The 16,296-nt window shown below is 40.1% G+C and overlaps 1 protein-coding gene and 1 long non-coding RNA gene across 6 annotated transcripts in view; one reads left to right on the plus strand and one right to left on the minus strand.

Annotated features, from left to right (window-relative positions):
- ube2e2 (ubiquitin-conjugating enzyme E2E 2) overlaps nucleotides 1-16,296 on the minus strand; it is a 44,158-nt gene that overhangs the window by 7,052 nt on the left and 20,810 nt on the right. Inside the window, exons 5-7 of one of the 5 annotated variants that reach the window (XM_044209240.1) lie at nucleotides 15,720-15,867; nucleotides 3,393-3,576; nucleotides 2,209-2,259 (exon numbers count right to left, since the gene is read on the minus strand). In XM_044209240.1, the coding sequence (XP_044065175.1) occupies nucleotides 2,209-2,259; nucleotides 3,393-3,576; nucleotides 15,720-15,867 (383 nt within the window). Of the gene's footprint in view, nucleotides 1-2,208; nucleotides 2,260-3,392; nucleotides 3,577-5,547; nucleotides 5,670-7,782; nucleotides 7,920-13,103; nucleotides 13,960-15,719; nucleotides 15,868-16,296 lie in introns of those variants that run through there. The other 4 variants (XM_044209244.1, XM_044209243.1, XM_044209241.1 and 1 more) reach the window with 4 other exon arrangements.
- Nucleotides 8,069-12,084, plus strand: LOC122882157. The gene is made up of 3 exons (XR_006379298.1): nucleotides 8,069-8,188; nucleotides 8,636-8,773; nucleotides 8,853-12,084. It is a non-coding gene; the product is annotated as an uncharacterized LOC122882157 (long non-coding RNA).

Here is a 16,296-nt window from a genome sequence, read left to right on the forward strand (position 1 = left end):
GTTGTATTTTAAGCTGTCACACTTCATTGTTGTAATTAGGTAGTCCATTATGAATTTGCCTAAATGGCACAAGCCTGTTGCTGAAACCTGCTATTGCATTTGTCCTCCAGTGTCAGAACTTTCAGCTGCAGTCATCCATCCTTAATCCACAATTTAAGATAATTTAACCAAGAACATAATCACGCTGTAGTATAGTCAGAGACACAAATCACTCAATGCTTCATCGAAATTTCTCAGGATTTAAGTGAGTAATTTACTAAGCATTGTGATGAATTTTACTGTTTCAGTTTACTATCTTGCAAGAACTGGACACACATGTTGTAGGTGCAAGTTATCAATAAATATAACTGTTATAAATAGTGAGCTATTAGCTACTTCAAAGTAATGAAAATGTTGAATGACAGCCAACAGAAAAAAAATCTAAAAACATGCTTTTAAGTAACTGCTGTCTAATAAAAAACAGCTTTCTCTCAAATCGCTGCAATTATCCAATATCCCATGACTGAAATGATACCACTACTTAAAACACACATTTCAAGCTGTTTGTGCTATGTGGTAAAGTAAAACATTTGTACATGCCATGTGCTTCCCTGCAGTAAACCAACAGCTTGATTTTTATAAACAGACCGACTTTCAAATGAAGGCTGGTTGCCTGTAAGGTGGCAGGTACAGAGAAAAGATTTTTCCCCACCCTGAATCAGCCTGAGAAGCTGCTGTTTTATAAATAAGAAAAAGTCTTAAGAGAAAAGTGGCAGCAGTAACAACAAAAATTCAAAGTAAAAAACAGCATGGTTTAATGACTGTGAACCAAACAGTTTTCTTCCAGTCATCTGCAAAGACTGTGTTCATTTTTGGGATGGTCTGTGGCCCGAGGTAGCTTGTTTGATCTACTGAGCCCCGATGGTTGAGATTCCTGTGTTTTTCTTTTCTCCTTTCATAGGGAGGTCAGAGGTCAGGCTCAGCTGCAGAACAGCAGCCTGCAGCAGGGAGGGCTTCAGTGATTTGCCTCAGGACACCGCACCTACTGCGATGGGAGCTTGAACCCTGACCATCCAGTTTTAAGGATAGTCTTTCAAATCACAACATTACAGTAAAACCCGCTGCAGAAGGGTCATTCATATCGAAGTCCTCATGCTAAAATACCATGACCATATAAATTTAGGGCTGCAACTATTATTTTTATTATCAATTAATCTGCCGATTATTTTGCCAATTAATCAATTCTGTCTAAAAAACGTCAGCCAATAATGAAAAATGCCAAAGTGACATATTCAAATCGCTTGTGTTACCTGACCAACGGTCCAAAACCTCCAAATAGTCAGTTTGTTAACATATAAGACAAAGAAAAGCAGCAAATCATCTCATTTGAGAAGCTGGAACCAGCAAATGTTTAGCATTTTAGCTTGAAACATGACTAGAACGATGATCTGATTGTCAAAATAGTTGCTGGTGAATGAATGAATCCTTCCTTTGAAATTTCTACTTTTGGTTTTTGATCCATCCCTCATCTTACACAAACTACGAGTGAGAAAGGTTTTATTCAGAAACTTCAACTGAAAATATTGTATATTCAAATACATTTGCATATTCGTAGATTCTTGATTTTTCAGTGAGGGAGAAGGAGTACATGTAATCTTAAGGAATTTAAACGAGGTAATTTAACTTTTTTGTGGAAAAACCATATCAGACACAAATTATCATTCAAAGCAGAGTATTTTTATATGTCTTAAAACTTGTCTGAAAAGAATCTTTAATGATAAAATTTAACAGATTATCAAAGATGTTTGTGTTCACCGTTAATGTCAAAAAACAACAATTTTCGGCCAACCTGATTGGATTTTCAAACAACTGATGATATCAGTTCCATCAGACCCATTTAGTTCACCAGTTCTGACTGAATTAAAAGGAAATAGTGCAGTCTTTATACACTCGCCATTATACGAGTACAAGTGATGCATCGCCTGATATATTGTACAAACGTTTCCACATACAGTTCAGAAATAATGTGTAGTACAGCCTCATGTTGCCTTACACACTGAAGAATGATCCCAGTCAGTAAGAATAGAGTAGTGGAAGTGGAGTACTTAGTGTCTGAGTTTAGGTATTACTACAATTGGTATCAGGGGAGAAATAGTGGGATCAGTGTATTCCTAATGTCACGTCACTGGACAGACAACTAACAGACTTTAAGCAAAGAAGGAAACCCACCTGCAGTTTGGCGGAGGGTCCAGTGTGATATCAGCCAGCTCTTTCTGAATCCTGCACACAAGAGGAATCAAAAATCAGTCACTGCTCATTACAAAAGATGCTGTAAGACAGGCCAATTCAATTGGCGGCTCGCGGGCCACATCCGGCCCAGAGGCAACCTCCGAGTGGCCCAGCATACGGATGTAGCGACACCGCCAATCATGTCTTTCACAAATCAAAGTTTTCTCATGTGAGTTCCGACAAAACATCTGGCTATTGACAGTCACAATATGTCAACCCTGAAATGTAAATTTGACAATGAAAACCATCAGTTTAACGCTGCCTGGGCTGGCGAGTATTTGTTTATTTTACCGCCTTCTCCAAACATTAAAGTAGGCTGCTGAAAATGTCTGGCCCATCTACATTTCCTGGTTTTAAAATCTGGCCCAATTGAATCTGTAATTTAATCGCCCTGCTGTACGATGTCCTTCAACCATGAGAAAAATAAAATGAAACTTCATATCCATCCCTGATCTTTATTGCATCATTATGAAATGTGATTTACATTTTGGATTACTCAACCAACCGTATTTATCTGATTAGTTTGTGAGTAATGTAATTTCTTATATTTGTTTCTTGTGTAAACGGAGCAGCAACAATGATTGTGAAAGTCAGCTATAATAACACCAAAAGAGTGAAAGGTTTGGTTTTTTTTGTTTTCAGAGGAGAAAAGGGAAGCTTTGAGCTGATCACTACAAATACAAAATATATTGTGACTGTGTACGTTATGGTCTGTTGAAGCCAGGATAAATTAGCATGGGTTCCTTTTCTATGATGGATTTCTTTATGTGCCTGCTGAACGATGATGCAAGGTGAAAGTACTAGAAAACACTGCTTATTCTTTTGAAATTTACCGTTGATGCCTCTGAATTTTTTCTGCTATCCGACTTCATTGTAGCTGCACTGGAAGTATCGCAATGCGGTGTCACATTTGCCTACTTTTGTCAATCTACCCATGCAAGAAATCAGCTAAATGCAACCATAGTAGTAAGTGGTCTTCTGTCATATCCCAAATCACTTCCAGAAATAAATCAGATTAAAGCTAAATATTGGGAGAAACAACTGACTGACTGACTGAGATATATCCTGAGCTACGTTGGACAATAATAACTTAATCACTGTTCTATCTGGGGTTTTATTTTTACCTTTTGGCGCTGGTAGAAAGCAGCTTGGAGGTCTTGCTCATGCTGGCTTTGCTCTCCCGTTTCTTTTTGCAAAGCGTGTCTCTCTGTCTGGTTTGGCTGGAGGAAGGCGGCGATGAGGAAGAGCTGGTGCTGGCACGGGAATCCTCATCCGACATACCGGTTTGGATTGGAGAAGAGCCGGGACCTGAGGCAGAAAGCAAGACAACAAAAAATAAGATAAGTAACACCACAGCTGCAAAAGGTGGAGCAGTTTCACAATGATTTCCAGCCAAAGCAGATGATAATTTACCCTCTGAGTAGCCACCATAGCTGATAGGTTTCACAATTCACAAGCCACTTTCACTATTTATAAACATTCCTGCACAGTCATTTGCATGTTTTCATTTGCACATTTCATAAGCAACTGCTGGTTACCTGCCACAGTAGCAGGAGAGTATTGACCAACTTATTTGTGCTTGGGTATTTAAACTACCCTATTCTTGTGACAAGAGACTCAGAAACCTGTTTGTTTGACCTAAATATTTTAATGAAGATAATTACTAAGGACACGAGAAGTTTATTTATATAGCACATTTCATACGACAGGCGCAGACGCAATGTGCTTCAAAATAAAAGCAAGCAAGAGAAATAGACTAAAATCATGCATGACAAAAACATACAACAGCATAAGGAGGTATTACATACATGGAAACATAAGATGGAAACAAGATAAAATGGTGTAACAGGTGTTCTCAGTGATTCTAGGTATAGTGAGGAGACCTTTACTTGATGATCTAAGGGATTTGACCGGTGTGTATTTAGTGAGCATGTCAATGACATAGGAAGCCATTCATAGCTTTAAAAACAATAAGAAGTATTTTTAAAATCAACTCTTTGTTTTACTGGGAGCCAGTGAATTGAAGATAAAATAGGAGCGATGTGTTCAAACCTTTTGGTTTTAGTTAAAACTCTGGCTGCAGCATAAAAGGTGCATTACAACAATCGAGTCCACTGGAAATAATCTGACTGTGACAGGAAGCGTCTAACTTTAGATATAGATATTTCTTTCTTTAGATATTTCTAAAGATGATTTAAAAAAGCAGTCTTAAGATATTAGATATGCGCTTCTGGAAGTTAAGATCAGCATCTAAAAATCACACCCAAAGTCTTGTGGCATGCTCACAAGGTTGAACCGACAGGGGAGATAAAGAGTGAATCTGAGACCTACTAAAAGAAAAGTTTTTGGCCATCCAATACTTGATATCAGCAATGCACTGAGAAACACGTCAACATTATATTAGATGTATATTTAAAGTCACTATATATTAGTCAGGTTAACTGGGATATTATAATCATCTGTTTAACTGGTCGCTCCAACGTGTGTATGGGAGGGGAGGGGTCGCAAACAAAGCTGTTAGCTCGTGCGCTTTAATTTCCACACATATTTAACGTTAGCTAACGTTTCCGTGACGGTGAACCAACTGCCGTTAGCCGACGAGCTAGCTAAGCGCACAGTTCACACCCGCACGCATTGAAGTTAACCATTTAACAACCGTAAACTCAAGCTAAGACTGCTATAGTCATTAGATTCTAATAAATGTATAATTGTAGATGCTTAGTTTATCGTGGTGGTGGTGGTGGTGACCCCCTACACAAATCTAGTGCTACCTGCAAACGGTTGCCCCCCCGCCCCCAAACTCCAACTGGCAATGAATACTCAGGCCCAACGACTTCGGGGATGCGACTACTTCTCGGAACGGCGTGGGGTAAATCTGCTTGCTAACGTAAAGCATCCTTTACAAGTGAACTGACAACCGGGTAACCGTAACATACATTTAGACGTCGGTTGTCTTGGTTATTACACACAACGTCGTGGCCGTGTGTATTAAAAACCTAGCGTACATACATGTACTTCACGGATAAAGGTGACAACGAAACATTAAACGCGTCAGACAGCAGCCAGGAACAACTCCGTTCCAGCACATAGCCGGAGCCCCTTTTCCGTGCGACCAACTAACCACGACCGTGTTTGTTTGCTTGTCTTTTCAGTGGACCGACAAACTGACCTTCGACTCCGCCTGAAAACACACACAGGCAGCAGTCCGATTCGTATACTTTGACCTCCCGGTAAAATATCGGCCTTAAATCATCTATTTTGCTCGCTAATAAAACTTACCCAGTCTATTGTGTCTGGACCTCCGCCACAGTGTTGGCTGGCTGGTGCCTGTCGCCCTCTGCGGAACGGAAGTAGCCTACCGCGGCTGCAGTGGGCTGTACGGCCCCGGTCCTACTCTGGTAACAGCACAGCCTACATCAAATGACTTTTATACACATTAACTCACCTATGTGCATTTAATTTGACTCACTTAACGTCACGTTTGGGATTCTTGCTGCGATGACGCATGCGGTTGCAACAGGAGGTCGAACTTGTGAACTTTGCGTTACGTGACATTGACTTCAATATCTCATCTGAGGATTTAACCCGATGAAATTCCAAATAACAGCCAAAGTATAGTAAATAAACTCGTAGATTTTACTGACAGTAGCTCTGCATTTGACAGACAACCATATCCCAAAATGTATGAGATGAGAATTAAAAATGTGGCCACAAATGCAATGCCAGTTAATGTTCATAATTTAAATAAGATACATTTAAAAAATAAGTCTGGAAAGTGTGATGTGTTGTGACTATATTCAGGGGGTTAATCTAATAGAACTTCAGCAATGACTACACTGCTGCATCACTGGCCACAGAAACTGAAAAACCACTTAAGTTGACCACATCTAGAATTACTCATGACTAACAAGGTATTATTACATGGCCAGTGAGTTGAAAATATTCATTGCATGCAGCAGCCTAAGAGCGCATTTTCACAGTTTCAAGGGGATAATGATGGATAGTTTGTATTTTTGCAATGAAGGGCATCAATTATCTGCCCTCTCTTTATCCATCATGCGCAACTAACATTTCAAAACCTTATTTGCATCTTGGTGCAATTACTAATAAATAACATATTGAGAAATTTGTAAGGTGGGATAGTGCCTCACAGTTAAATGAGCCGTGAAGTACATTATGTACTGTTTCCTGCTGGTGGATGCTGACTGAGTTTAAAAGGTTAGTCTTGTTTTATACATTTCCCATTCAGGTTCTTTCAATTTAATGAAAGAAACCTTTTCACACTTCATCTGTCTGCTTCCACACTTCACTGAAGCTAATGCGTTCAGAGTGAAATATTCAACCCCAAGATGCATGATTCACAGTGGGATTAAATTACTAGCTATGCTCCAATGTTATTTTGCACATATTTTAAGGAGTCAGGGTAGAACTACATGATATACTTTTAAGATCCAGCAAATGCTAATTAATTCAGACATGTTTTATCACTGCAACACATTAACCTAATCAAACAACAATCTGCACCCCTGCCACCCCCTCCACTGACCCCCCACCTGCACTCAGGAGGATGTGTGTCAGCTCTTTCAGAGACAGAAGATCAGGAAGGCAACCAGGTCTAGACAGCGTGTCACCCTCCTGCCTGAAGCCTGTGCTGCCCAGCTGGCCCCCATCGTCACGCAGATCTTCAACAGATCGCTGGAGCTGTGGGAAGTCCCCTCCTGCTTCAAGTGCTCCACAATCAAGAAACCCTCTATCAAAAAATCTAAGTGACTACAGGCCCGTCGCCCTGACGTCTGTGGTCAAGAAATCCTTCGAAAAACTGGTGTTGAGCCACTTGAAGGACATCACAGACCCCCTGCTGGACCCCCCACAGTTTGACTACCGCAAACAGGTCAGTGGATGATGCAGTGAGCATGGGACTGCACTACATCCTGCAACACCTCGACTCCCCAGGGACATACGCAAGGATCCTGTTTGTGGACTTCAGCTTGGCGTTCAACACCAGCATCCCAGAAGTCCTCTTCTCCAAACCCACTCAGCTCACTGAGCCAGCCCCCACCTGTCTGTCAGTGGATCACATCCTTCCTGACAGACCGGAGGCAGCAGGCGAGGCTGGGGAAACTCACATCCAGCACCCGGACAATCAGCACTGGCGCCCCGCAGGGATGTGTGCTCCCCCCACTGCTCTTCTCCCTTTACACAAATGGCCGCACCTCAGGAGACTCATATGTTAAACTCCTCAAGTTTGCAGATGACAGGATATTGAAGATGACAGTGGACTTCAGGAGGTGCCCCCCATCACCATACTCAACAGCACTGTGTCTGCTGTGGAAACCTTCAGGTTTCTGGGATCCACAATCTCCCAGGACTTAAAGTGGACGTCCAACATGAGCACAATTATCAAAAAGGCCCAGTAGAGGACGTACTTTCTGCACCGTTATTTTAATTACTCATAAATGGAACTAAACAAATACGTGGCATTATCAAACTGATACGCATTAAAGAATAACTCACTTTTAGACGCACTTAACAAGCATAAGGGGACACAGGTCTGGTTGGTGGCGGAGCAAACAGAGCAATGGCTTCTCCTCCTAGTTATAAGAGAACTGATTCAGGGCAGATTGAGTTCACCTGTGTCTAGTTGACTCCAGACAGCACAGGTGTGCCCAGTGTTGCCTGGACAGAGTCGTGGCAGACATGGAAGACTAGTTCAACATGAAGAGTTTTAGTGAGTGCATTTCATTTGTCTTTTTACAAGGTGTGACTACGGTTGATCTGTCAATAAAAGGGGTGGCGTTTTAAACAAGAAGATATGTAAGTATATGTCTCTGATTAAAAAAAAAAACCTACCTCTAAAAGCTTACACTGCAAGAGCGGCCTGTTATTTCCTGAAACAGTGAAGGACCATCTGCTAGCAATGGTGAGTTACTGCATTTATATATATGAACAATATATTTTGTTTGTAAAAGTTATTGTGACAGCTATATAAATAAGGAAAAACTCAATAAAATCAGGACAGTAATCGGCACAAGTACAACAATAAAAAGGTAAACGAGAAATAAAAGAAACTGAGGAAGTCGAATTGGATGACCCAACTACTTAATAAGGTTGTTCATGTATACTTTGCCAATGGTTATTCTTTTTCTGTGTTATCTTAAGGTTAACTGATGCTTTTTGAAATGTAAAACATTAGTGGTCTGTTGTGTAGATTAGTTTGATGGAGCACAACTAGAGAAAGGTAGAAGGTAGACAGCTGCATCACAGTAGACAGAATGACCATAAGTCTAATTAACATCTTTTGTTTTTATTTGTACATATGGTCTGATCGGGATTAGAGAATAATTCTCAGTATTCTGTGCCCTTTTAGTTACATTTTTAGCAGAAAAACCTCATCAATATAGATTCTGTGTTTTTAAAAAAACAAAACAAAAAAAACAAACTCGGACTCTTGCGAGTTGTAGCTGTGAAGGTGAACCTCCTGCAAAACAGCCCAAACTTAGAGAAGGTAAGCCTTCCCCAACATGTCAGTCACATGTCTATATATACAGATTCCTCATGAAATTTTGCATAATTCACACCCACAGTTGTGGTCAGAAGAAGAAATAAAGTCTTGGGATGAAAATCACTTTAGAGCACAACATCCAGAAGGCTGTGAGACCGCTGCTCGGACTGAAGAAACTGGACTTCTGATACTGGAGTGGAAACACAACAGCAGCCAGAAGCTGTACAAAGACTGCCCGTCCACATCTGATAAGCCTGAAGGAACCACCACGCATGACGAGGGTCGGGCAGTTCAACCGGATGATATTCTCATGGCCAGACTTCGAGACCCAGCTGCACAGTTTTGTCCATTACCACCAAATTTGAAAGACTGAAATTATTATCGGACTGAAGCGATCTTCAGAATGAGATGATTACTTATTTAATAGATGATATGACATCTTTCAGTCGTGAACGCGGTATAAATGAGGACACTGACGCAGAAGATATGGCAGATATGATTGAGCTGTATAGATATTCTTGAAGACGCCTGTAAAATAGGCTTCTTGTGAGTTTTTGCAATACGGTATGTGTAGATGAACTGAGATTATTGTTGTTCTGCCTAATTATCGATTTTTAATGTTTTGTGTATGTCTGGTTTTGATATTTTATTGTTTGATGCTAATGTTGTAACTTTATTGTTTACTGTATGAAATGTAATTGTAAATATTATTGATGTATTTTATTTGACCCTAGGAAGAGTTACCAAGGCAACAACTAATGGGGATCCTAATAAACAATATGCTCCCCCCCCCGGTGATGAATCAGATAAAGATAATAATTTATATCAAGAGGGGCGACGGTGTCTTTATGATACTGTTTGTCAGGAATGGGTAGCGATGACTGATGGGATAGAGACTGTTAATCTTCTACAGATTTTCATGGGAGGGGAAACTCCGTGCTTTAATGCTATAGAAGTCAGACAAGCAGTTGATTTAAGAGACATCCCTCTGCATAATATAGAGGAAGTCCCACAGCTGCTAAGGCATAAACTGACCAATGCTGTAAACTATTGCACTACGTGGCAGCCAGTTAAATGTTTTAGGTGGCCCCTCTCTCGTCAGTGATGTCCAAACAATGCTGACATCAGACTATGAGTATAATGCAGACCTGTTTGTAGAGCAGGTAGCCCAAGCTCTTCGAAGCAACGTCACAAGCACGACAGTGACGGATTCGAGTTTGTGGTATCGGTAGCCCGGAATAAAAGCAGCGGCGGTTGTATCCAATTGGGTGCTATACCATATGATCAGGTAATACAGAAGAAAAAACCTAGTATCTATGTGCCAGACAACACAGACGACAATCTCGTGTTTCTCATTGTGCCTTGCTCATTTTATTATCTCTACACCTTCAGAAAAACAAATGGGCTTTTGTGCAAAAACTACACCAGGAGTTAGGATTTTCTGATGCCAAGTGCGTATACTACTGTCAGACTGAAATCTGTGAAATGTACAGACTGCAAGCGTGTCGATCACAGCACTGCTATGAGATGCACAAACAACACTCTCCAACATACAGGTTGCACCATGTAGCCGTGAAAAACGTTGTAGGCTATACCTCAGAAGAAGATAGAAAGATAAAGACATACAGCCAAAGGGGCATGTCTGTTTGAAGAGGAAGTGAAGGCACTGTGGAGAAGTCCTGGTTATAGACAGCCTATCCCCAAGGAAGACCCAGACACAAAGTATGCATTTTTTACAATTTCGTTACCTTGATGGTAGACATGAATCCAACTTTGTCTGTGCTGTCACATTCAAAGGTGAAAAGCGGTGTGCCACCGGTGCAGACCGGTGAAACTCTTGCACTGCAAGAAATACAACAACTATTCATTGATTGCACACAATGCCTCAGGATTACATTATGTTGGACTACTTTACAAAGCAGGGTATTGCACCTAGCCTAACCATGAGAGGCAGTAGGGTCCTGCTAATGATCCAGCATACAAGCAGACCTCTAGCAAAGACCCCTGCAACCCCTGATTATGTGGAAAAAGCATATTTCTCTCACAAATTCAACACCAGAGATAATGAGTTCTCCACCTCACCTTTATTATGGGTATGACACTATGACTGAAAGTGAAAAGGCTGCTTTCATGCAGTGGTATAACACTGTAACCAGCCACCTGGTGTTTGACTTTCAAAAAGAGGTATGGAGTCAACGATGTTGTGGTGCTGAGAAAGGCATGCGTGGTTTACCACCAACCAATTATAGAGCGCTCTGGCTTGGATCCCTTTAAATGTACAACTCTGGCATTGTGCTGTATGGGCATCTGCAAAACAAATTTCTTGCAAAGTGACACACCAGGTTAGTTACATAGACCAACACAAAACATACTCTAATGCCTCTATTCAGTTGAGTTTCTTTTACAGAAGTATGGCACTCTTTTCATTTTTCATGCACTCAACCATGGGGTCCTTTTTCCACAGATGGCTATGACCCAAATACACACACTGCCTACAAATTTGCAGGGTGTTTTTTTGAACCCTGTCAGTAAGATCACATATGCTGTGTTATACAGACATTCAATCAAAAAATCCCATCCCTAAAAAGAGGCTATGGTCTTCGTGCAGAGGTCACGTGGGAGTCTTACCCTTGAAATGCCCTGTTTGGCGGACGAACAAATGCAATCAAGCTGTACCATAAAACGGTGGATGATGACAAATTCAGGTACTACGATTTTACATTTCTCTATCCCACAGTAGTTTCACAAGCCGTATGCTGTAGGTCACCCCCCAAATCAAATTCAAAGATTTTGATTCAGTTGACAATCACTTTGGGTTTTGTGTACCCTCCTACAGGTCCGTATCACCCTGTTCTGAATATATTACTACTATTTATTTTGGTTACAACAAAAGAGCAAAAATAACTGCTTGCTGTTTGCCTTTATGTTATCTCAAAGACATTGGCTAATTTCTTGGTTGGGAGTTATTCATTTAGAACAAGGGGCAGCCAGAAAAGATGGGGTGAAGGCAGAAAATGTTGAAATTTGGTCTGAAGTGGTGGAAAACTGACAGTTTAATTTCGTTAAGTATTTGAATTGTCTATATATGCATTTGTATGTACAGTATGTATACTGTATATGTACTTGTGGAGGTATATGCATATACTGTAGGCACTGTAGTGCAGCCATTATCCTGTAACCCAGGGAGGATTTTGTCTTTGATCTTTATTTGTATTCTGTTTGTTTATGTCTTGTGTTGCTTGTTAGTAAATATTTAAAAAAAGATGAAGAGTTTACAGCCATGTTTGTGGCTTTGTGAGTCTGTACTTAGGCACAGCTGTGCTTTGAGCTAACCTCAGCATGCTCACATGCTCAAAATGACAATGCTAACATGGCGATGTTAAGCTGTCATAATGTTTATACCATGTTCACCATCTTAGTTTTGTGTTAGCATGCTAACATTTGCTAATTAGTACATGTAAAAGTAACAAGTACAGCTGTGGCTGATGGGATTTTCATTAGCTATGCAGGTGTTTTATCTTAAATCAAAGTACTGGACAAATTGAAATTCTGACCTGATGGTGCCGATGAAAGGGATCACCAAAATTATTAAAATTAATTATGAGAGGAACATCAGCGTCTGTACTTAATTTCACTCAAAACCACAAATGTCAACCTCACTGTGGCGCTAGAAGAAAAGTCATTAGGGTTCATAGTCTGGGTACCATGAAAGTCTACCAAATTTTGTACCAATCCATCCAATAGTTGTTGAGATATTTCAGTCTGGAACTAAGTGGTGGACCGACAGATCAGCATTCCCTATAGAGCCACGCCGCTAACTTGGCTGAAAAAAAGAAGAATTACCAATTTAAATGTACAAAAAGAGTACTTCAGTTAGTTAATTCCTACTCTCTAATTTGACTTCTTTATACAGTAAACATGCCCTCAGAATTGTGATCAAGCGCAACTAACAAGACACCCAAGACCTGGATCATTGCCAAAACACAATCACTTCTTCCTTGGCCCAAAAGGTCTATCTGCAGACTTTTACGGGGATCCATTCATGAGTTTCTGAGATATCCTGCAGATGAAAACATCACACCTCCTTGATAAAGCTACAAGATATGGCAGGAATCATAATGAGCCACACCCAACTAAAGCAGATATCTGATAAGAGCTTTATTGTACTTGAGCTGATGTTTCCGACCGTAAAGTTTTATAATCAGGTGTGTTTGTGAGAGGTAAAAGAAAGCAGGCCTGAGTTGAGAGTTGGACTGAGCGAATGGAAGGTCACTGAATAGGTGTAAATATTTGTAGAGGCTGTAGTCAAACAAAACCCAGACAGAGCCGAGGATTTTCTCACAAGCCAACCACAGTGTGTTTTATTGGGTGCTTCAGTAATACAAGTGCACAACAAACCACTCTGCAATTGCAGAGGTGGCGGGTAGCCAGTAAATATACAAGTCCTGCCTCTTTCACAGGCAGACCTATACTTTTGTGGTCTGCCTCAAAAGCCTTTGAAAAAATACATACAGTACAAACAAAATCAGAGGAAGTTAAAAAGCATGACAGATCCAATGACGCAAACCTTCCTGTTCCATGCAGATAACATATTGATGACAAATACAAAATAATAAAAAAAATAAAAAAAACAAAACGAGGAAAACAAAGTAAAAGCATATATTCTGCATGTTTGTTCCAGGTGCCACTAAGAAAATGAGAATACATACTGTATAGCTGGAGGACAATGCGTATGATAATTATAATATTCTGTGTTTTTTTTTCTCCAATACAATACTTCCAACATTCAGTTATTGGAAAATAAAAATCCCAATCTACTCTTTGTATAAAAAAGAAGCGTTCAAGTCAACAAGGAACAAAGGACATTTTTTTGTCTTGTTTGATTTTTTTTTTTTTGATTTTTTTTACACAGAAAAGGTAGATAAAATGTTGGAGTGGAGGAAGAGGAGGAGGAGGAGGGTGACAGGAGGGCAGGTATACCGTTGCACTTAGTGAGTGTGCTTTGACAGACTAAGGATGAGAGCGAGAGGTAGAGAGAGGTACAGTGAAGGGTGAGGGAGGTAAAGGAGGGGACGGTTCGCGGCGGGGAGTCTATGTGGCGTATCTCTTCGTCCATTGTTTGGCTATTCTGTCATGCTCTGTTCTGTTGGTCAGGTACTGTGTGGCGATGCTTCCCACGAGAGGGTCGGCTGAAAGGCACAAAGACAGAGACAGAATATGTAAATCATTAAGTACTCGCTGGGCAGGAATCACAAACCGTGTATCTACTGTAAACAGATTGTGCGAAGGAGGATGTGTTATATTACAGAAATGATTGAATTTCTATTGGATCTACTGAAACATGCCAAGAAGCAGTGTTTTGGTTATGTATGCAAATGTAATTATTTTGCCAACATAATTTGTAGGTGACAAACAAATTATTGTAGTATATATCAAATCCTTGAAAAACGAAATTAAAAAAAAGGCCCAATCTGTTGTTTTTTTTACCTTATGTAGATCTAAGACTGATTGTGCCTTAGAGGCCTCATTTACACCTGGTATTATCATGATCCGATACATTATCTGGATAATGACATCTGATTCACAGGTCTTCGTATTTACACCTCGTATTAATAAGCGTTCTCGTGAGCTCCTTTCTGTTGCATCATCATCGGATCTCAATGCGCCACATTTGTTAGGTGTCAACAAACGTGGCATGTCGCAGGTCAAGGGAGATAGCACTTACACCTGACTGAGGTTTAGATCACAGCGGCCACCACATCTGTGGTCTGGCCACAGCATGACCCCATTCTTATGAAAAACCTCTGCCCAGCAAGTTGAAAGGTCACATAACGCCGCCTCTGCTAGCTTAAACAAGCCCAGCAAAAACTACAAGTAGCAGCCATAGCTAGCAAGTCTTCCCTCGCAAAAAGTGATTTAAAAATGAATGACGCATTGCTTCCCTTTACCTGGAACATGCCATGTTTGTTCACAAGTCCGACAGCCCCGCTTCACTAATTCTCTATATTAAGATCTGATCACAATGCGGGCACAATCGAGTAAATGAGAATGCAAAAAAATAAATAAATAAATCATACAAGTTGCTTTCTAAAAAGGCACTCTTAGTAATCTGCAGCTCAGTGTCTGTGGACAATTTCCCCCCTAATTGTTTTCTTTTGAAAGTTTCTTAAAATTTACAGTTATCACCCAAGAATTATCATTTGCACGTTTAAGCATTTTATAATGGCAATTTTTATAACTTGGCTGGCTTCCATTATTGCTCACACACATCACAGTGAAGTCAATATTAGCTACATGCAAGATAGAGCACAATCTTCAATGGTGGACCAGAGTTTTCTTGCTTTTTACACTCATTTTCCAGCCTGCACTCATTCCCCTCCCACCATTTTACACTGTCAGCTGCTTTATGATGGAAGATGGTGCTTAAAGAGTGTGAGCAGTGATGCACGGCATTTTGTTCTCAAGCCAAAAAAAGTTAATGACAAATCATCAGTTGTGTTATTTTTATAGTATCTCACATGATAATATTAGTTTTTTATTCAACACTCTCTCCCACTAAGCAGCTCACTTGCTGTGAAAATGTGTTTTTATTATTTACAGCTTCAGGCCACAGACTGTGCCAAAGATCTGTCATTGTTAGACGGCCTTGGGAAACAATGAGGGTTTGAATTGGTCATGGCTTACTTAATATGCTGGTAATAGTCTGGAAACATAATTTTGACTGTCTGTCAACTTGAAATGTGGCCTTGAGTAAAAATAAACATTAAAATAAGAAAAAGAAATGGCAATTTGAGAGTAGTTGTTTTGTAAAGGATCAGTTATGTTTTACTAAGGTGGATAAAGAGAGCCCTTCCTGCCACTCCAGCAGCTACTGACCTCACACAAAAGTCTCATAATAAATACCATTCAACAGACGTTAAATGGCTATGCATTAAGATTTTGATCTTACCTGGGTTACAGTCTGTGAGCAGGGAGCAGATGGACAGCAGGACCTTGGAGATGGTGAGGGCCGGGCTCCAGTTGTCCTTCAGGATGTCCAGACAGATCACCCCCTGACTGTTGATGTTGCAGTGATAGATCCTCGTACGAAAAGTTACCTGCAGACACAAAAATACTACAGTTTAGAAATGTGGAAGTTTAGAAACAGAATGTTCTGATTTGCCAAATACAAGAAAATAGGACTTTATAACAGTGACACTGGTGGTGCGAAGAAAAGTCAACAACATATAGGAACTGCGTGAATAGAAAATCCAGGTGAAAAAGATGTTAATTTGTAATTATTGTTGTTTACTCAGCACTTTACTAGAACTGTTACCTTAAAGAAAACTAAGAATGTATTATTTATATGCCAATAACAAAAAATAACCAGAAAACAACTAAAATAAATGTTTGTTTAACACAAAGCCCTTATATTTATTAAATTAATTAGGAATTATTAGGAATATTTTGGAAATGACCACAAAACTGTTGCAGTCAAAGTTCAAATGATTTGACTTGAATGATTTGTGTGTCAGGTAACGTTAAAT

Source organism: Siniperca chuatsi, linkage group LG9, assembly GCF_020085105.1.
Source record: "Siniperca chuatsi isolate FFG_IHB_CAS linkage group LG9, ASM2008510v1, whole genome shotgun sequence".
Taxonomy (NCBI): Eukaryota; Metazoa; Chordata; class Actinopteri; order Centrarchiformes; family Sinipercidae; genus Siniperca; species Siniperca chuatsi.